At 41.8% G+C, this 22,201-nt stretch overlaps 2 protein-coding genes across 7 annotated transcripts in view; one reads left to right on the top strand and one right to left on the bottom strand.

The window, feature by feature from the left end:
• The window catches only part of LOC120931439 (flocculation protein FLO11-like), an 86,440-nt gene extending 72,469 nt beyond the window's left edge, over positions 1-13,971 (bottom strand). For all 6 annotated transcript variants that reach the window (XM_040342870.1, XM_040342872.1, XM_040342871.1 and 3 more), the window contains exon 1: positions 13,866-13,971. In XM_040342870.1, coding sequence (XP_040198804.1) covers positions 13,866-13,900 — 35 coding nt within the window. In that variant the 5' untranslated portion in view covers positions 13,901-13,971. The remainder of the gene's footprint in view (positions 1-13,865) is intronic.
• Positions 2,127-22,201, top strand: part of LOC120931441 (very long-chain acyl-CoA synthetase-like) — a 219,975-nt gene continuing 199,900 nt past the window's right edge. Inside the window, exons 1-2 of the mRNA XM_040342877.1 lie at positions 2,127-2,228; positions 6,267-6,351. The gene's annotated coding sequence lies outside the window, so the exon portion shown is untranslated. The remainder of the gene's footprint in view (positions 2,229-6,266; positions 6,352-22,201) is intronic.

The raw sequence follows: 22,201 nt of genomic DNA, 5'->3' as shown, positions 1-22,201 counted from the left end.
CCGTGCAATTGTCATTTAAAACCCATTCAATTGAATGAGGAAGCACTACAAACGCCCCACAACCGAGTGCAATGCATGCAGTTGCAGTGCGTTTGTTAGTAAAAAAAATGGGTATAACAGGGGGGATGGGTTCAGTAGTGCAAGATGTTTCACTAGAGGTGGTTCCTGTAGGGAGATTGCTGGTTCCCCTCTATTGAATACAAACACAAGTGCTGCGTGATCTTTTCTAATGAGGTCATTCAGTCTGGTAAGGTGCACTGAGTGCTTCTGTGTGTAGGTGAAAGTTGTCAGCCCTTTGTTCAGAGTGGAGGAAGAAGTTATTCACATTAGACTTTAGGCTCTTTTTACACTTGTGCAACTTGTCATGCAACTTTGGACATCAAAGTTGCACGACAAGTCGTTCCCCATGTTTTCCAATGCTAACCATTCATATATGTGAAACTTAAAGTAGTTCATGCACTACTTTGGTCTGAATTTCATGCAACTTGAGGACCATAGACTTCAATGTTAACCCTCAAAAGTTGCATTAAAGGCATACCTGAATGTTATACAATGCAACGGTTGTCCATCATCACTGGTCAAAGCCAAAGTTGGATCCAAGGTGCACCCATCCAAAGTTGCACTCCAAAATCGGCAACTGCAAGTGTGAATGGAGAGTAGAGATGGGCTCGGGTGTGTTCGAAATCCCACATGCCTGATCCCGCCAGGAAGCAGACACTGCACACCGCTAATCACAGACAGTCTGACATTTCCTGGTTCGCAGCTGCACAGATCGGAAAATGTCTGACTGCCTGTGATTAGCCGCATTCAGCGTCGGCTTCCTGGCAGGATCGGGCATGTGGGATTTCAAACACACCCGAGCCCATCTCTACTCTCTATTCACACTTGCAGTTGCCGACTTTGGAGTGCAACTTTTGGATGGGATGTTGAACACGCCCAAGCCCATCTCTAATGGAGAGTCTGTGTGGACTGCAGATCTATGCAGGTATGCAATCATTTTGATTTTATATACTGCATAAGCACTGCCTATTTTTTTCCCCATTGTCTTTTGATGGTTGTAAATACCAATACTGCAGGCTGCTTAACCCTCCTGTCTCCGATTTCTAAGTTGAGCTCTAGGTTATGATTTTATTTTAATTGTATGTAGCAGTTTGTATCACCTGGCTTATGGGGGGGAAGAAAAAAACTGCGGCAGAAAGGTATTTCCCCACAGAGAATGTTTAATTGAAGGCGCTGTCACATTGTGGTGCCTCACTGCCAGAGGTGCGCTGCACAGGACTAACATGCATTGCGCTGTCAAAAAAGGTACAGGTCCAATTTCTGGACCACTGAGATGCGTGCCTGCTGATTCATGCATGCTATAACACTGTGAACCTCAGTAATTAGGTGGGAACCTAGCCTAAGGCAGTTTTCAGGCTTTTTAGCCTCTAAATAACGCCTGAAAACCACCTCCCATTAATTTCAGTAGGACTTTTCACAGTTGGGTGATGCGCTTGTGGGACGTTAGGAAAAGTCTTGCAAATGGCACCCTTGGGAGCACTGTACACAGCTCTCCCAAAACCCGGTGTCCATTGAAATTAATGGGCAGCCCTTTGGAATCGCCATAACACAGCCTCTCTAGCAGCCGAAAAGAGCTGCAAAAGCACCGCAAAAACAATCGGCGCTTTAGCGCTAACGGCCGGGTGCTGCAGTGTGAAAGTAGCATTAGGCATCATGGTACTCACTAAGAAATGTCTGAATTATTAATAAAGGGATGCAGCTGTCAAAAGAGAACCAGGCCAGGCCACTGTAACATTTGCCTTATTTACACTTGGATCTAAATTTCCCACTGAAGAACGGGAAATCCCAATTTGCAATTATAACCCATTGCAGTGAAAGTGACAAACTTGCTTTACTTACAAGTGAACAATGGTTTTTGAATTAGTTTACAGTAAATTACATGAGACCCAATCATAATCTTGTGTTACTTTTTGTTCAAACTGCAATATCAAAGTAAGGATAAAGCAATTTGTGTTAAGTTGCATTATTGTTTTTATCCATTAAGGGGTGCTATTGAGTCTTCTTGTAATATTTGTAACTCAGCTCTGCTTCACTAATTACCTGACCTTAGGACCCCACTGTGTAAAGGCGTCTCTGTTGTGGGATTATTTAGCGCCTATACAAAAAGTGTGACTTGTCATTCACATTTTACCTGTCAAGGAATCAACACTCTTTCAAGATACTGGCTGGTGAGTAGAAATCTGAATGATTTAAAGCTGAACAATATTATTAATTGGTCAATGGCTTGAGAATCACCTCTTTTTGCAACCTCCTTTTTTAAATACATTGAAATCAGTGGGGTTAATTTGCTAAAGCTGGAGATTGCAAAAGCTGTGCATGGTAGTCGATGGTAGCTTCTAACTTCAGCTTGTTCAATTAAGCTTTAACAAAAAAAAAAAAAAAAACTGGTAGCTGATTGGTTTCTTGCAGAGCTTAACCAGATTTTGCATGCTCCAGTCTTAGCAAATCACCCCCTTGTATTTTTTTTTTTTCAATGACTACAAGGCATTCTATGGGGTGAAGATCGTAAGGCTAGGTTCACATCACGATTTTTACATCCGATAATCGGACCGTTAAATCGGATGGAATCGTATATGACAAAATCGTATGTAATCGTATGTCAAAATGTATTTTTTAAATCGGATTCATAAATCGCACAGCTAAATTTTCCATCCGATTTTCACTAAAAAATCGGATCCTGATTTTAAATAATGTCTGGCAATGGCCATAAAGTTTTGGCTATTTGAATGTTTTTTTTTTGTTTTGTACAATAAAGCTTGTTTCAATGAACAAAAGGGGTGTGGTTTAGAGCGTGGAGAAAGAGAGACGAGCTTCTGATTCAGTGATCAAGCATTTCTGTGTTTTATAGCATGATTACCTCATTACTTTTGAGATTGAGGATGCTGCAATGGAGGAAGAGGCAAAGGAGACACTTTCTATCAGGGTAGGAGTATCTTCAGGGGTGGGCAGCCTGTCTCTTCACGTACTTCCTGTGTGTGTGGGAGAGAAGCCACGCCTTTCAATTATGTAGAGAAGTGCTTTCTGGGAAAAAGAAGATTCTTGAAGTTTCTAGCTCGTTCCAGTGTCTAGTGCGCATGCGTAATAAAAAATTGGGTACGATTTATCGGATAAAAACGCACAGTCATCCGATTTATTACGATTTAGATTGACCACAATATAAAAAAAATCGGACACGATTTTAATACGATTTCAAATCCGGACCAAAAATCGTGGTCAAACACGATTTTTTGATGCGATTTTAAATCGTATCAAATCTGATGCGGATCAAATCGGATGCACTTGGGGACCTACATTAATGAATGGAAGTGAATGGATACGTTTTGCCATACAGATTTGTACGATTTCAAACCTAAGAATTGTGAGAACAAGTAGGATGATAAAATCGTGGTGTGAATGCACCCTAAGTAACCGACCCTCCTCTGCACCACCACAACCCTTATGCATACTTGCTTTGAGCCAAGTTAACTCAATTTAAATATTCCAAATACAATTCCATCAAAACAACTTCAAACATATAAGTAAAACATATTTTTAAAATTATAAGAAAAGTGGAGGATCTCAGTCCATTAGTGTTTTTTTTTTTTTTTTTGCTATGTCAGCATTGCAGATTTTCCTTCATTTCCTGATTGGTGTCAATGTGGTCACTAGGACAGAAATTAAAAGTAAGCCCTTCCCCACTCAAAAACTGAGAATTTTTTTTATGGTGTTTTTATATTTTAAGGTTTTATTTAGGAATGGTGTTGGAGAAATTTGTATATTAGAACAGCTCTGCTATGTTCTGCCTTGCTGCCTATGCTCTGCATTTACCATCTAAAGCAGCTACACCTACAAATGACAAGCATTGACTCCTGACACGTGTAGATCCGTTTGAGGCCGGATTCACACCTATGCGAATTGGTTGCGGCTTAAACCGCATCCAATTCGCATAACATTATAAAATACATTGATTTTAATGAGGCTGGTTCACATATGTGCGATGCATTCGCACTGCGCATTGCCGAAAAAGCGTGTGCCTTTTCTAGGCATTGCGGTGCGGCTCAGGTGCGAATTCAGGCCCATTATCTTCTATAGCAGGGATCCTCAAACTACGGCCCTCCAGCTGTTGTAGAACTACACATCCCATGAGGCATTGTAACACACTGACATTCACAGGCATGATGGGACTTGTAGTTCCTGAACACCTGGATGGCCATAGTTTGAAGACCCCTGTTCTATAGGGACGCATCTGATTCACAGATGTGTTCATTTCTCTTCAGGATTTGTCTCATTCACCTCAATACACTTCCCCCCTCCCCCCTTGTTGGTAGCTAATTGTAAACTTTGCATTGTGCCTGGCCCAATGCTTTTAGATTTCAATATACCTACACCTCTTAAGACCTTTCTGTCCCAGTCAACTTGGGTAGCTTTAGCATTGAACCATACCTCTCAACATTTTGAGATGGGAATGAGGGACACCTACTAACAAACGCATGTAGGCATATGACACGCCCCCTGTCACACCCACTTAAAGGAGCATTAACCAAAGAAAATGGTTAATTAAATCCACTACTATTCCTTTATATTGGCTTTTAAAATGTACAAATGCAGAAATTTAGAATTTGGATGAAAGGTTTAGCACTGGGAAACACTTTTTGAAAGATAAAAAGTGCATTTTATATAAAACTATATAGACCAGACCAAAATGAGGGACAAATGAGGAGGAATGATGGACAGAGGGACATTGCTTAAAATCATGGACAGTTGAGAGCTATGATTGAACTATCAAATATAGACTAGGAAGCAGTTTAGAACCTTTATTATACATGGAAATTTGTTACTGATAGTTGGCAACATGTAGGGGGGCTGTGTGCTCCCCTTAGCAACCATGTGGCTCTGGGTCATGAGCTAAGTTAGCTTTGCAGAAATTAATCTCTGTGTACCCTAGAAGCAGTGGCCCCCTTGTGTGTATGTGTATTATTTGGTTCTGTTAAAACCATTTGCAACACATTTGGCATAACTGTCAAGCCCATCCCATTATAGGGGGGGAAGCAACACACCTGGTAAGCCAATGTCTGTAAAGGTGCAAGAGACACACGGACAGAGCAATGCAGTCCAGTGCGTTTTTTTTCCTTTTCTGCATTAAAACATGCATGGAAAGTAGGTTATATGGTTTCCAATGGAATAATTCACACCAGTGCGGTCAGTTCCAGGGCATTCCAGTTCCAGAAAAAAAAGTAGAACATCCTGCATTTTTTCCTGCGCTGGACTGTACTGGAACGAAGTAAAATGCACTGGAATGCATTTAAAAACGTATCAAAAATGCATGGACCCCAGTACAGTGAAAAAAAATAAAACGGGGGGGGGAAAAATAAGTATCTGGAATGCATCAAAAACGTACAGGAATGCGTCAAAAACGTGTTAAAAACATGCTTGCAGAAATGCATCCGGAACAGATCTGGAGTGCGTTTTTTTGGTGTGAACCAGCCCTGAGTTAAAAAACAGAACAAAAAAAAAACGAAGGTCTTGTTCCTTCACAGAGGCTACTTTCACACTGAAGTGTCGCACCGTCGGCGGTAAAGCGCTGCTATTTTTAGCGGCACTTTACCGTTGTTTTTGCGGTGCTATTCACCCACTAGCGGGAAGCTTTTCAATGGGCAGGGGCGCTTAGTTATTCATTATAAAGCGCCCTGCCCATTGAATAATAATGCAGAACTATTTTCCAAGCACAGTTTTTGGGTTGGTATAGTATAAGCAATCCAGTACATCGGAACATGTGATCAACTTGCCCAGTTGGATTTAAAATGAGCATCCATGGCACCTCTTAACTGAATTAGGGAACCTTTTCATCCCTACAGTAGATCCTACACTTTGTTTTACATTTTATATGATCTCATCTGGTCACAAAGTGAATTGATCAACACAATGCACCTTTAAAATGGAACTTATTTTTTTTTGGTGCTCTTTATTTGGGCTTGGTAGCAACTTTACACCTAGCTTACAAACAAATTGGTTTACCCCGTGAAGCAAATTACTTCTGTGAATATCTGTCACTACAGATTGACCATGATTGGTTTGAACCTGGATCTGGGTGAAGTGGTTCATTGCAAGCAATACATAGGGCATATCGTGTTTTTCTCTATGGCACTGCATGTTTGAGAAGAAGCAAAGCATATTTTAAACTCAAAATATAAAGACAGTGTAATTATGTTTCTCTTTATTTTTTAAAGGTTTCCGACCTATAAACACCATTTATAAAAGCTTTGGATGGAAAATTAAAATTCAACAGATCATCCACGAACATCACTGAGTAAGGTATGTGAACTTGCAAAACTTACTATCAGATGTTTCACAAAAACAAAGTTGCTACACTATGTGAGTGTAAAAGCTTGTGTTGACTGGCTTTTGTTTGCTTCAAACAGGTTTTGCATTTCCATAAAATCTATAAAAAAGGAAAAAGCTAGCTAGATGCAGGTCAGAAGGTCAGCTACAGGCCAAATGTAATTGTTAATTACTTTTGTCAGGATCTCAAACTAAAGCCCGCATACATAGAGCCTAAGGGCTCTTTCACACAGGCGGACCGTGTATGGATGAAAATGGAACATACAGTACATTGGTCCTTATGAGATTGCAGGTGTCAGCGGATGAACATCCGCTGACACACGATCTTACCCGGCTCCGAAATCCTCAAGCCTCCTACACACGACCAAGTTTCTCGGCAAAAACCAGCAAGAAACTTGCTGGGATTTTTTTTTTGCCGAGGAAACCGGTCGTGTGTACATTTTTCAACGAGGAAACTGTCGAGGATCCCATCGAGCCAAAAAGAGAGCATGTAGCCTCATACACACGACCGAGGAACTTGACGGGCGAAACACATGGTTTTCCTCGTCGAATTCCTTGTTAGGCTGTCGAGGAACTCGGCAAGGCAAGTTTCTCCATTCCCGTCGAGGAAAAAGAAGACATGCTCTCTTTTTGGCTCGACGGATCCTTGACAGTTTCCTCGTCGAAAAATGTACACACGACCGGTTTCCTTGTCAAAAAAAAAATCCCAGCAAGTTTCTTGCTGGTTTTTGCCGAGAAACTCGGGCGTGTGTACGAGGCTTGACTTCTTTTTCCTCGATGGGAATGGAGAAACTTGGATCGGATGAACACGGACAGACAGCCCATGTTCATCCGATACCCCACATAGGGGAGAGCGGAGATCTGACAGGACGGTCCCCGCACAGTGCGGGGACCACCCTGTCATCCGGCGGCTCAGCGGGGATCAACAGAGCGATCCCCGCTAAGCAAGCAGAGATTCACGGGGCGGATCATCGCGGATCAGTCATCGATCTAGTCTAGACTGACCAGCAGAAGGTATAAAAAAATTACGACAAACTCAAACAAGCATTTGACAACAAGCCTGAAAACATTTTCACAAGCATTTCATGTACAGGGCCTAATATTTTCCAGTACAACACATTTAGGCCGGATTCACACTTGTGCGGTGCGAATTCCAGCTCTGTTATCTCTGCAGAGAGATAAGATAACTGTTCAGCAGATCAGCTCCGTTTTTAGATGCAAATTTGTAGAACTGGGAGAGGGGAGGGGGAGGGGGGAAGTGTATTGAGCTATATGAGAGAAATCCTGAAGAGAAATGAACACATGTGCGAATCAGATGCGTACCCATAGAAGATAAGGGGCCTGAATTCGCACCTGAGCCGCACCACAATGCCTAGAAAAGGCACACGTTTTTTCGGCAATGCGCAGTGCGAATGCATCTCACATATGTGAACCAGCCTCATTAAAATCAATGTATTTTATAATGTTATGCGAATTGGATGCTGTTTAAGCCGCAACCAATTCGCATAGGTGTGAACCCGTCCTTAAAGAGGTGCTGGGACTTGCATGTGTAGTCAGCAGTGTTGCCAACCGTCAGTATTTTTACTGGCAGCCAGTAAAAAACAGGCAATTTTCTCCTGCCAGTAAAAGTAAAAGGTTACCAGTGAAAAATATGGCTGTGATGCTCGACTTGGCCCGGAGCTGGCTGAGACCATCCGAGTGCCTGCTACAGTGTGATCGATCTGCTCTGGTGGAGGCGGTGCCTTAGAATGTCATGATGTCATGGGGCAATGGAGCCAAGTTGTAGCAGCCTCGTGTGTGGGTCTGCAGTATGGAAGCAAGGCAGGTTGGGACCAGGACAGTCAGTGCTGTTTATACTGCAGTGGACTGCAGGGACCACTGGGCTTGGAGAGAGACTGTCCCTGGGATGTGTCGGGGAGGTCTGATCATTATCTGTGCTGCTACACACTCTGTAAGTGAGAGTCAAGTTTATGTGTGTGTGCCGCCCATTCTAATTTCTTTCCCTCCTGTCCCTGAGCTACTTGCTTACTATATCGAAAATAAAATAAGAAATATGCTTTTTGCCTTATTATCTACCTTAAATCATATTGCTAATTGCATATTGTATTTGTTTGTAGCCTAAATACTCTAATTTGCACCTAAAACTGTAATTTTGGAAATGCCAGTAAAAACTTGGCTGTGCCAGTAAAACTTTGGTGTTGTGTCAGTAAATTTCAATCTGGTAGGTTGGCAACACTGCTACGTGGGCGCTGGTGAGTGTCCTAGAAGAGCATTTCTTACTGCAATTCAGTATCTGCCTGCCCTATACTGAAAGTCTGCAAGAGCCTGGCATTGCATCCACAATCTGCTGATCACGTGTGCAGCACTTTACAGGCTCCTAATAATAAATGCATATTTTTATTTATTTTTTAACTACAAAAAGATGTGCATTTTTTTTTTTTTTAATAAAGGTGAACTTGGCGTTTTTGTTTTTTTGGGTATAAAGAGTCATATATAAAAACATCCAGCATGTTTCCAAGGCATCCCCCTTCATCAGGGCTCAAGACATAATAAAACTTATATGGACTTGGCGAAAACAGTGACTTCACAGATCTATAATAAAACCACTTTTGAACTCTCCACATGAAGTAACAACTTGACAGCAGTTGCTGAGCAGCAAGTGGCAGTGATAATTTCTAGTGTCATATATTCTTAAAACAGAGCAAGTCTAGAGCTATTAGCAGACGCTGAGTAGTTGTAATTTTAAGGGATTTGCATACTTGTAATGGAAGAAACAATGGGAAATGAAATACAGAAGATACAGTTCAGCTTCTATACTAAAAAAAAACATTATCTGGTACTAGTGAGCATCTGCATGACTGCATTCGTATTCACTGCTGCCCTAAAGTGCCACTGTCTAGGCCTGCTGCTGTATGTTGTAGCGCTACCCCCCCAGGAGCCACTGATTGTTGTTGGGATCGGCATATTAAGTTACCTCTTACCGTTGTCTATGGGTGAAGTTGATGAGTAGATTAGTGAGCGAATGTCTAGACAATAAATGAAGATTTTCTGAATGCTTTATTCTCGGCCCAACATGACCAACATCAACATGAGGTAGAGAGAAAAGGTTGATGAAGCAATAAGAACTTTGCAGTATCAGGCCTGGATATGAGAAAGAGCAATCCTGCTCTCAGTAGTAGTAGATACAGTTCGTCGCCACTCTAGCCAGAGTGGGTGAAGTGCCTCCGGACAGACTCCTGCCACAAGCCTGGCAGCCGAAGCGTCACTTTAAGGTTGCTGGGAGGAACAGGTCTCTGCCACAGGCCTGGCTCTAGGGACCTCTGCCACAGGCCTAGTACTTTGATGAGCTCAATGGATTGAGCGAATCCTCCCAGTAAATTAGATTAGGGTCACTGGGTGACAGTTGAAGTGTACCTGTCAATGTCCCGGTCACCGGATCCCCGATGGTTCGTTCAAGCCCCTCAGATAACCTGCCTCTGGGTTCTCCTTGAGCCGATCCCCCACCGTTCAGCACAGCTTGGGATCTCTTCAATAGAGCCGGGGACCCAGCAACATGGAGCTCCGCGTAGCATGCGACCCCGGCCTGGTAGGCCATATCACCGGGGTCTGTTGGATGCGCACACCCTAAAGGTGGGTGCCGCACCTGGAACCCGCGAAGAACCAACAAAAATGGCGTCTGCCACAGATATACTCTCCCCCAGCATGCCCTGCGAGGGAAAACTCCTCTAGTTGGCTGCTGGGGAAAAGCGGCTCTGCCAGAACCCCTTTAGCGCCAACTGTCGCCCAGGGGTGGGATCGGCACCCCTGGAGCGCAGACTGACCTACAGGACAGTTCAGGAATGACAGCAGCCCAAATTTAACAAATTATGAATGGGAGCAAAATAACTCTCCCATTCCCCACTAACGTTACTGAAAGTAAGGGGGCGCTACATAATTAAGAGGCATGTGGCTCAATCCACCTTTCAGCAGTGATTACATGATTAATTTTCTTCAGTTAAAGTTGAACTCCAGACAAATGTTCTTCTTTGTGGTTTTAGACAGAGAGGGCAAATAAACCTGTTATGTTTTTATTGATCTGTGTTCCCATTTAGGATATTTCACTTCATTTCCTGTTTAATAAACCATGCAGGAAGTGAAAGGAAATCTTCTCAAAGTTAGGAAAAGCATGTGTAACTAAAGCAGATGTCACACTGGAAGATAATCCCATTTACTCTTGTTCCGGTGACAGCAGTAAAAGCTTACATTTCTCCTCACTTTCTGTCCTGGTGACGTCAGTCTTGCAGTTTAGTATTATCAGCCCCCAGGACCTGGCTGCAGTATGCTCAGCCTGCCAAAGATTGGGCTATCCATGGTAAATGCTGACTGAAAGAGATGTCCAGCACTTGAAGTGAATGTCTCTTTTCTGCACCGACATTGAAAGTATTTGTCATAAAACCTGAATATTGATGCCAGCACACACACCCCTTGTATGACCACATTTTGGCCATTTTGTATCCAAGCTATTCAATGTTAAACTTTTAAAACAAAACATTCTGCCTCACAGTAAACCCCCATAAGTTACCTGCTATTATCATTATTGCCCACAAAGTCTCTTCCGTTCCTCTCTGATTTAGTTTGACATTAATAAGGTCTGACTTTCAAAGAGGGAAAAAAGTACAAACGAGAAGAGGTAATGAAAGTAACGGCAGACATCTTTTGGGGTCTGTCCTTGGGCCCCACTTCAAAACTTTAAAATGGAGCAGAAATTTAAAGTTGCAAGTTGCATATGTGGTCCATTATCAGGACAAAAGATTAAAAGCAACCTTTCTTGGTAACTTGTAGTTATAAGGACCCCTTCATTTTGTAATTCTGGGGCTAAGAGGTACTTGGATCTGAAAGGGGTTCAACATTTTTTCCCAATATTGATCAAAAACTCCCTGCAATAAGCTTTACTGTGTTTTGGGCATATATGAACATAGGATGCATTTCCAGCATTTCAAACAATTAAGGAGTAGTGCAAGCCTGTCAGCACATCATTCTTCTGTTTATGAACATTTATTTCCCAAAGATAGACACACCAGTAGAAGGGGTCTATCTGACCACAAACCTGTCTATCCTGATTAAAGCGGGGGTTCACCCGAAAAAAAATTTTTAACATTAGATTGAGGCTAATTGTGGGAAGCACAATCGGGTGTTTTTTTTTTAAATCAATGCAGTACTTACCGTTTTAGAGAGTTGCCGAAAGAAGCCGAACGTCGCAGACCATACCCGGAAGCGGCGGAGAACATCTATCTCTAAAACGGTAAGTACTGCATTGATTAAAAAAAAAACACCCGATTGTGCTTCCCACAATTGGCCTCAATCTAATGTTAAAAATGTGTTTTTCGGGTGAACCCCCGCTTTAAGTACAGTTCTTATTACGAAATTAATATATATTCATTTTTTTTACCCTTAACATGAGATAATTACAGTATATAACTAAATAAACACACCAAATATGTGCCATTTTTTTTTTTTTGGGGGGGGGGGGGGGTCACATACAGGTTATTAGTTTTTATTTTTATTAGTGGCTTACAAACTAAGCATATTTGTAATAAAACTTTTTATGAGTTATGTGACAGGTGGATTAAAGCAAACTTCAAACATACCAATTCCAACCCTGCTAAAAGTCATAGCAGTTGAAATATGTAGTATAAGAAACCTTAAGTGACTTTCCTTTCAGCTTTTTGCAAGCGATGGAATGGTTAAAAAAGGAAGTAACCACATACATGTTTCACAACTGCATGTTAAATAAATACTGACCCTGACAGCATAGTGAGATATATATATATATTACCAAAAGTATTGAGACGCCTGCCTTTACACACACATGAACTTTAATTGCATCCCTGCCTTAGTACGTAGGGTTCAATATTGAACTTCTCCTGCCCCCCTATTTACAGCTATAACAGCTTCAACTCTTCTAGGAAGCCTGTCCACAAGGTTTAGGAGTGTGTCTATGGAAAGTTTGACCATTCTTCCAGAAGCGCATTTGTGAGGTCAGGCACTGATGTGGACGAAAGGGCCTGGCTCGCAGCCTCCACTCTAATTTTTTCTCAAAGGTGTTCTATTGGGTTGAGGTGCAGGCCAGTTAAAGTACCCCCCCCCCCCCAACTCGCTCATCCATGTATATATGGACCTTTCTTGCCATTAAAGTTTGTGTGTGTGTAAAAGTAGGTGTCCCAATACTTTTGGTAATATAGTGTGTGTATTTAGATATATATCTCATACCTGATAATGTTTACAGGACTCCCAAGTAGTGTACATTACATTACATACAATTTTGACAATTGAACAGCAGAACGTTGTGGTAATCAGGGGCATGCGGCAGATTGTTGTGGAGATTCCTTGCACTGCTTTTTTACTCTTTGATACATAGTGAAAGGTCTCAAAATCAGAATGAGATAAATGTTCTCTGGAGGAAGCGGTGTAAGCCATTTCCAATTTTTTTTTAACTTACAATAATAAAGATGCACGTTTTTGGGATAATTTGGATCCCTCTTCAGGCTTTAAATAAACGCTACTCAATCTCCAAATTTTCTGCATTTCTCTATGTGGCTAACACTGTACTATACTCTATTATTACTACTACTACCACCAATAATTCATACAATTAATTGTACAAAACTCAAGTTGCTTGCAGCACAATGAGAAAGAATGGGGGAGTACACACAATGAGATTATTGGAGGAATTAGCATGCTAGTCTCAATATCGTACGACTAGGCTACTAAAGTCTGAAAATTCTCGGTATTTTCGGATGAAAACTGTACTGATTAAACGAAAATCTACCAATCTGGTATCGTACGAGAAAAATTTTCATGTTTGTCCCTTCGGAAAACTTTGGACAACAGCTGTGTACTAACAATCAGATTATGGTTAGTGATTGTTAAAGCAGAATTTTTTTTTTGTCTGGTTTCTCATTGTGTGTACGAGGCAAGAAGAACAATCCAATGCAGCAAAGCTGAAACTCTGGTAGGTTCCAAAACCTTCTGGATTGTCCTACATTTTGTGCAGTTCTGTACAAAACTGTGAATTGTATGCTTTGTCAATATATTGACTTTTAACACAATTTAGTATTCCTTTTATATCCTGATTGTTTGAACAACTGTGTCATGTTAAAAGTAGATTCAATGATCACTAATGTGTCAAAGACCATAAAAGAAAAAAATGTTTTAAAAGTTTAAAATATGGAAATGTTTATGTGCTGGTATCTTAAATATACTTAGAATATATGTCACATACACACACACATACATATATATATATATATATATATATATATATATATATATATATAATTATGCTCTGTCATTTATAGTAGTAAAGTACTGTATATCTTTTGTATGTATATTTACTAATTTCACTAATTCCACCAATATTTCATTTAAACATTTAATGCCAGAAAATTAACTATAATAGATTCACATGAAATTGTTGTCATAGTTACATGACTAATAAGTCATCTTACCTCTTTGAATTAATTGAATAGTGCCCGGGAGTCATGTTCTTGTAGGTACTCCACTTCAATAACTTGTGATGTACAGCGAAAGGACAAATGTATTGTAACTCTGCAAGTCTTCAAATATAAACTGTTCAGGTGTTTCACTGGTAGGCTTGTAAAGTCTTAGGGCAGGCGTGGCTCTTATGTAAATAACTACACTTGTCCCTACATTATCTGTGATGTCCAAACAATGGTGGTATTTGCAGGAAATCTTTTTTCCTTGAGTCACTGTTCGTGTATCAGGTAAAACTGGATTTAGTAGGGTGCACATTACGGCAATGCCTTGATTTTGCACTTTTGGCAGACTTTTACACAAAGCCATGCTACCTTGGCATGTGCAGAGTTCCAAGAACTGAGCAATATTTATAGAAAATTCCCTGTTTTCATTTTTGGAGATATCAAAGTGGACGTTTAACTAAAAGTCTTGCTTCTAATGACTTGCATATGTATTCAGTCCTATTTTTGCACTTGTGATTGGATTAGTATTCTATTTTGTGAAACCCCTACATATGCCCTGATGCAAACTGGAAATTAAGAACAAACATGATTAGGTGAATGGAGTCCACCAGTTAAAGTATTAACAATACCTCAACAAGGAAATATAACTGTTTTCGGAAGGCCTCCATGTTTGGTTAAGAAGCACCATGTAGGGCTGGGTTATAAAATATAAAAAATAATTCAAAATCTTAACGTCCTCCCTTAGTGCTGTTAAATTCATTATTAAAAATCTTGACAAACCATGGCTCTGTCTTGAGAAGGTCATTCACCAAAAAGTATTATGCCGCGTACACACCATCACTTTATGTGATGAAAAAAAACGACGTTTTCTGTGAAGTAAAAAACGACGTTTTTGAAACTTCAATTTTCAAAGACGAAGTTGCCTACACACCATCGTTTTTTCACAATGCTCTAGCAAAGCGAGGTTATGTTCACCACTTTTTTCCATTGAAGCTCGCTTCATAACTAGCTTCTGGGCATGCGCGGGTGTAAAAACGTCATTTTAAACTTTGTTTTTTGCTACACACGGTCAATTTCTGTGAAGTAAAAAACGACGTTCTGAAAAAACGACACATAAAATTGAAGCATGCTTCAATTTTTTTTTGTCGTTTTTCACAAGACATAAAACAACGTTTTCCCCCACACACGGTCATTTAAAGTGACGTTTTTAAAAACGTTGTTTTTTTTCATCACATAAAGTGATGGTGTGTACGCGGCATTAGAGAAAAGGCCAAGATACTCCTTGGATCAACAGAGATTTACAGATGATTTAAAGATTTAAAGCCCAACTCTGGGCATAACAAAAAATAAAAAAATGCCCTTGCAGTGGGACCCCCATACACTGTGAGGGTTAAATGCTTGTGAAGTCTAGGAGTGCCAGAATGAGGTAATAGCCTATTCTGGGCTCCAGTACACTTCTTCCAGTGGTGCATCCTGGTCGCTAGACTTTTTTTTTTTTTTTTCCTCCTAGCTGCTCACAGTGATGCTCACACAATCGCCCCCTCCACATACAATGCAGGGTTAGTAGCCCTGTATTGTAAGAGATAATGCTAAGCCTGGAGCTTTGGGTAGACGAGGACAGTGCCAAAGCAGTGGTTAAAAATACTGCCTATTCTATACACTAGACCTAATGTGCATTTAACTCTTGCAGTGCAGGGGATCCTCACTTCAAGAGTAGATTTTGACCAATTCATGGAGTTTGGCTTTAAAATTAGCACTATTTTTTTTTTATTTTTCTTGCAACACTAATGTTTTAGTAGTAATTTTATGTTGAATGCACTCTCTTCTGATATTATAAATATCCCAACAACCTGTACTTGGCAGGCACTTTCATAGGGTACATCTAATAATATACAGTACTAATAAATCTCACTTATAAATATTGCTGGACAAATTAATTAATTTCAATATATTTTTACTCAAAATGTTAGTCAAACTGTTTGCTGACATATTCAATAACTGGTAATCAGTATACGTTACAGGAGATTGTGGCAAATGGTGTCATACAACATGTAGATTAGTGATACATTCCTTGAATTGAAACATATAGTCAGCCAGCAAAAAACAGCTGCAAAAAAACAATTGCATATGATCATTAGTAACAGATATAATATATACGAACTATAAATGTAAAGTATAAACAACCACACCAAAATGTGCGCTATCCTTGTAATTCACCAGATAATTATTTACAAGAGTATCCACCGTACCATACTCTGATCATAGTTTTTGGACAATATGAAGGTTATACAATCGTATCTACTGTTTCCAAGTAGTTGAGTAGTTTGATGGTTATATGACAAAAAGCATTCTTAAAACCATTAATGTTGGACCCATTGTACTAGTGTTTGTTTCCACACAGATGTAATAGTCTTGCTGCAAACAGGATATGCATGACTACTGTTCAATATTGTTTTGGGAACTGGTCTATGGACAAATTAATTTAACAAGCTGTACAAGCTACTATACAGTATTGCTGAAGGCTGATCCATGAAGTAAAAGAGGTGTGAGAACTTACTGAAAGAAGATTTAGAAGTATGTAGTGCTCTCAGGTACAAATTCTACTGATCTAAATTAATAATAATTTATAGGACTACATTGTACCCATACTGTACCTTAATCACATGCATAGGTGTATTGTGTATTAGTGTGTGTATACCTTAATGCATTATAGATGTATTGCTTGCTCTCTGTAAATGTATATTCATGGTATGTCTCCCTTAAAGTGGATGGGGTGATTGTAGCCATATTAGTGCACTCGCAACAGTCAATCGAGTACTGTCGTGATACATTTAAGTACTCAATTGTTTCTGCCTTAATGGGGATCAAACTGAAATGGCTCATTCAGGTCTACTGTGTTTTGCTCCTCTTGGCTTATAAATAGAAAAAGACAGAGGTAATCCTTGGCTCTGGTCGTTAAACTGTTCCCTATTAATTGCACATAAGGACCATGGCATACTCAGTGGCACACACTTGGCTTCTTCTTGTTTAAGGTGAGATCAAGGAGGACATTTCATTCATCTTCTACACATTTCGCTTCTAAGCTATTAGGATTGGTTCCTCTCTGGTTGTAGAATATTTTATCTAAGCAGAAGGTTTGAAAGTGAATGTACAGGAGTGATGTGAAGTGAAAGGATGGAACATCGTAAAGATGGCACCCAACTTTCTGCTCGCCCTTCCACCTGAAGCCGGCAGCAGACTGAAGGGAGGTACATCATGTACCTTGCCCTGGGTAGTAACTATAACAGATTTAATTTTTTTTTTTTTTTTCCATAAACAATTTTTTATTGAAAGAAAATGTAACAACACGATATACAGACAGGGAAAGTACATAGACATACGTTCATGCAAGTTTACATGGCCTATTAAAATAGCAAAAGTGTGTCAGGGTTAACATGGCAGACGGAATTCCAGTCCCGTCCTCTGGGACTGGTGAACTGTAACAATATGGCAGATAATCAAGACCTAATACAGAATATTTTCTGAGGAGAGAGAAGAGAGAAGAAGAAGGAAGGAAAGAAAGAGAGAGACAAAAGAAGAAGAGAAAGGGAAAAAAAAATTATAAAGAGGGGAGAGGGGAGGGGATAAAGGGGAAGGATCAGCTGCGGGGAGTCATCAGTGTCGGCGGTCCTCCACCAGGGTGGCCACACCAGATGGGCATTGCAATGTAAACTTAATAGAGATGGTCCAGTAATAATTGCAATCTAAGAACTATGGCCTGAAAACGCTGGGTTGTTTTAAAGTGGGTCCAACATGCCCAAGTGTTTGTAAATTTTGTAATGCGTTCTTGGGAGATATGAACTAGCTCTTCCATTTCTTCAATTTTAGAGATCCTGCTAAGCCATTCCCCAATCGTCGGAGCGTGTGTGGAGCGCCAATGTACCGGGATGCAAAGTCTCGCCACATTCACCATATGCATGGTCAGGGACTTGAAGTACTCCGATCTGGTCAAATGCGTGTGATGCAAGAGATATTGTGGCGCGGAGTAGTCTAGGGTATAGGTAGTAACGTGCTATAAGCTCATGCACTTCTTTTCAGAAGGGAATCACAGTCCCACCATACGTGGAGCATGGTCCCCCTCCCCCTCCCTCACCTCCAGCATGTTTCCGGAACTGCTGGGGAAAATTTGTGTAGGAGAGCCGGGGTTCTATACCAGCGCGTTTCGATTTTGTAGCAGTTTTCCTGAATAGCAACATTAAGAGACCCCTTATGGATACATTCATTGATACGGGCCCAGTCCTCCTCATTCAGGGAAATCTGAAGATCAGATTCCCAGGCAATACGAGCTGAATCTGGATATTTGGGAACACTGTCTGAAAGAATCTGATATATACTGGAAATCAAGTGTCTCTGTGGAGAAGTCTGTGTACATAGGTTTTCAAAGGTCGTCAGTTGTCGCGTCCAAATTTCCAATGACAGCTGTGAGGAAAAAAAAAATCTTAACGGTCTATAGGACCAGAAGGGGAAAGAGTTGGATGGGGATTCGGACACTAGGTCTGCGTAAGAGCGAGGGAATCCACGAGAGAAAAAATTACGCGCTAGAACCCGGTCACGCGGCCAGTCTCGCCTTAGGAATGAGGAAGATAGACCTGGTGCAAATTCAGGATTACCCCTCAATGGGGTTAGAGGCCCCGGCACGGAAGAAAATTATGGGGTTTTCGTCGCTCGCCCAAAGGCTCTCAGAGAAGGATGGAGAAGAGGATGCGTCCTAATTTCTGGAGGCCAGTGTCGAGATGATATCCAAGGGGGAACGGTGTAAATGACTTTTCCAGGACCACCCACCCCTTCCTAGTCTCATGGACATTCCAGTCCACGATTCGCATAAGGTGGCTCGCCAGGTAGTATTGGAAGAGGTCTGGAAGACCGATACCACCTTTAGTCTTCGGGCGAGTAAGTCGCGAGTATCTAATCTGGGGAGGTGAGTTCTTCCAGATAAACTCTGAAGCAGCTTTCTTGTACGCTGCAAAGAAGGAGGGAGGTAAGTCAATCGGAAAACATTGCACAAGGTACAATAGGCGTGGTAAAACTATCATCTTCAGGAGGGCCGAACGGCCAAACCAAGAAACATTAAGGGCCCCCCAGTCTTTTAAATCCTGTTGGGCCTTTTTAAGAGCAGCTAGAAAATTATCATTATAAAGGTGGGCCTAGTCCGCCGTAATTTGAATGCCCAGGTACGTGATGGCTCTTTCATTCCAGAGGAACGGAAAGGAACTCTGGCAACATTCCACATCGCACTTCGGGAGTGACACATTCAGGGCATGGGATTTCAAATAATTAATCTTAAAATGGGATAACTTCCCAAAGCTCTCTATATCTTTTAGCAGATTCGGTAAGGAAATCCTCGGCAGCGTCAAAGAGAGGAGTACGTCATCAGCGAAGGCCGCTACTTTATACTCCCTACCTCCCACCATCATGCCCCTAATATCGGGATTGCAACGCAGTTTATTAAGAAAGGGTTCAAGGGACAGAACAAAAATCAGGGGAGACAGGGAACAGCCCTGGCGGGTACCATTGCTTATAGAGAAGGCGCTCGACAGGTGACCATTCACTTGCACTAGGAGTAGAATACAATGCGGAGATATGTGCCAACATGCGAGGGTGAAGGCCAATTGTTTTCAAAACCTCCCGCATGTAGTCCCAGGCCACCTTGTCGAACGCCTTCTCTGCGTCAAGGTATAGGAAGAAACCTTGTGTCTTGGAGACAGTGAGCCAATGATGGAGATTCAATGCCCTGATTGTGTTGTCCCTGGCCTCTCTTCCAGGAACAAACCCTACCTGATCCTGGGAAACCAAACCGGCAGGAGCAGAGACAGCCTATTTGCTATAATCTTAGCGTACAGCTTGATGTCCACATTGAGAAGTGATATCGGTCTGTAGTTCTGGACTTGCGAGGTGTCTTTACCCTCCTTCGGTATAACCGTTATATGGGCTTCCAACAAACGAAATATGGGCCTCCAACAAACGACCCATTGGGACAGAAGGGGATGCTAGAGCATTAAAGGTATCTATCATCTTAGAAGACAAGACAGTCAAGAAGGACTTATAATATTGTAATGTGAACCCGTCGGGTCCAGGGCTCTTTCCCGGCTTCATTTGCTTTACCGCGGCTTGGAGTTCCTCAGCAGAGAGGGGCAGGTCCAATTCTGCCGCTCGTGCCTCCGGAAGCTGTTTTGGAAAGAGCTGGGCCAGAAAATCCCTAATAGCCGCCACCCTCCGCGTCTCTTGGACAGGAGTCCGGTGTGAGGGCATCAGGTTGTAGAGTTTTGCGTAGTATTGCTCAAAACATTTTGCTATGTCCTCGTTTTTAGACAGGGCAACACCACGTTGATCACGGATCTGGTGAATCGTGTTGGAGGGTCTGGAAGCTTGCACCGCCCTTGCCAAAAGTCTCCCGCACTTATTGCCCTGTTCATAAAATACTCTCTGGTGAAGAACATAACGTCGCCTTGCTTGTTTACCCAGTTCCTCCAGAAGCAAGGAACTGGTGTGCGAGAGCTCCTGCAGAGAGCGTTGGGAAAGGGAGGCTTTATGAGAAGCTTCCAACCTCCTGATCTTAAGTTTCGCTGCCTGGGCTAAAAGTTCCCCCCGGACTACACACTTGTGGGCCTCCCACAAAGTAAGCGGGGACAAGTCCGGAGAAGCATTTTCCACAAAATAATTGCGGATTGTAATTTCCAGACGTGCAGTGAAGTCTGTGTCCTTAAGTAGGGATGAGTCCAGCCGCCGCGTTTTAGTCTTGGTGACCGAGATGGGGTGGTGATCAGATAGGAACATAGGATCTATTGTAGCTTGGGCAAGGTATGTTAGATCAGATTGGGAAAGAAAGAAATAATCTATACGGGAGTACTTTTGGAATGGAGAAGAGTAAAAAGTATAGTCTTTGGTCGATGGAAATTAGGTGCGCCACGTATCATGTAGTGTGAGACCCTGAAGTTGTAACTTAATTTGACGTAGAGCCCGCTAGGGCAGAGTGGAGGTTCCCGTAGAAGTGTCAACGTCAGGGTTCAAAGGGACATTGAAGTCACCCCCCAAGAGAACCATGCCCTCCTTAAATGAAAGTAGGAGGTCGTTAATCTTCTTAAAAAAGGAAACCTGGTGTTCATTAGGGGCATAAATATTCACCAAGGTCAGGGGCCTGGAGGCATATAAGCCTTTGATAAACAAGAATCTACCCTCCGGGTCCACCAGGGAGTCTGACATGTGAAAAGGGGCATGTTTAGAGATTAACATAGAAACACCCTTGGTCTTCGCAGAGGGATTCGTGGAATGCAAGACAGTAGGATAGAGGTTACTATGAAGCTTGGGAATGGAGTTTGACCGGAAGTGATTTTCCTGTAGGAAAATTAACTGGGCCTTCTGCTTAGATAAAGTGGACAAGACTTGCGATCGTTTTTCGGGTACATTTAGGCCTTTCACATTCAACGACACACACTTCAGCGACATGGGGCTACGAGGTTCCAGAGCTTTCTGCATGATCAGACTTCGATTAGGGAAACAGCCGCAGAGCAAACGCTGCAAAATCTGGGGTAGATAGGTGTGCTAACGGCTAAAGATTTGTTCGGGGTAGAGGACACACCGACACCGACAATGGAGTATAAGCAGACAGACGGGGAATTCGGGTGGGGCAAAACAAAAAAAAAGATGAGGAAACTGACAGGCGTCACAAGATGAGAAAAGCGAGAAATACCAGAGGTGGAAATAGATATTCTAGTCCACCTGAGAAACAGAGAGCTGGATTGTCAGCAGACTAACCTAGGGGAAGAACTGCCGTTGGGGGAAAATAAGTATGTCTGAGAACAGAAACTGCCGCAGCTCAGATAGTTTGGCATTTTAAAGGAGGACCCAAAAAAGCTAATGAAAGACATAAAAGGATATTTTTCTTGATGTATCAAAGAAATAGGGGAGAAGAGGTCAAACAGGGTGCCCCACTATAGTTACGAACCAATGACAGGCAAACAGTCAGCATAAACAGTTCAAACAGTTCGAAGCAAAAATGAAGCTAAAGCATCAACACTACCACCACCCAACTGTAAGTACCACACATGTAAAAAGAAAAAACATTCTCCATATGACAGCGGCCTTAATGTAATAAATCTTGTCAAAACAGCCAGACAATAATCTGTATCGTCATCAAGAAGGTTAGGCAACCAGGGGTATCGCCGTGCTCCCGGGTGAAGTGACATTTGCTATGAGCGTAAAAAGCCCCATATGCACGGGAGACAGAACAAAACACAAAAAAAAAAAAAAGAGACAGAAAAACAGAGACTGCAGCACAACTATTCGAGTCACTAGGCGGTGGGTCGTGG

The sequence above is a fragment of the Rana temporaria genome, chromosome 3 (genome assembly GCF_905171775.1).
Source record: "Rana temporaria chromosome 3, aRanTem1.1, whole genome shotgun sequence".
In the NCBI taxonomy this organism is placed as follows: Eukaryota; Metazoa; Chordata; class Amphibia; order Anura; family Ranidae; genus Rana; species Rana temporaria.
Note: the sequence above shows the minus strand (reverse complement) of the source record. Positions and strands in the feature narration are given on the sequence as shown.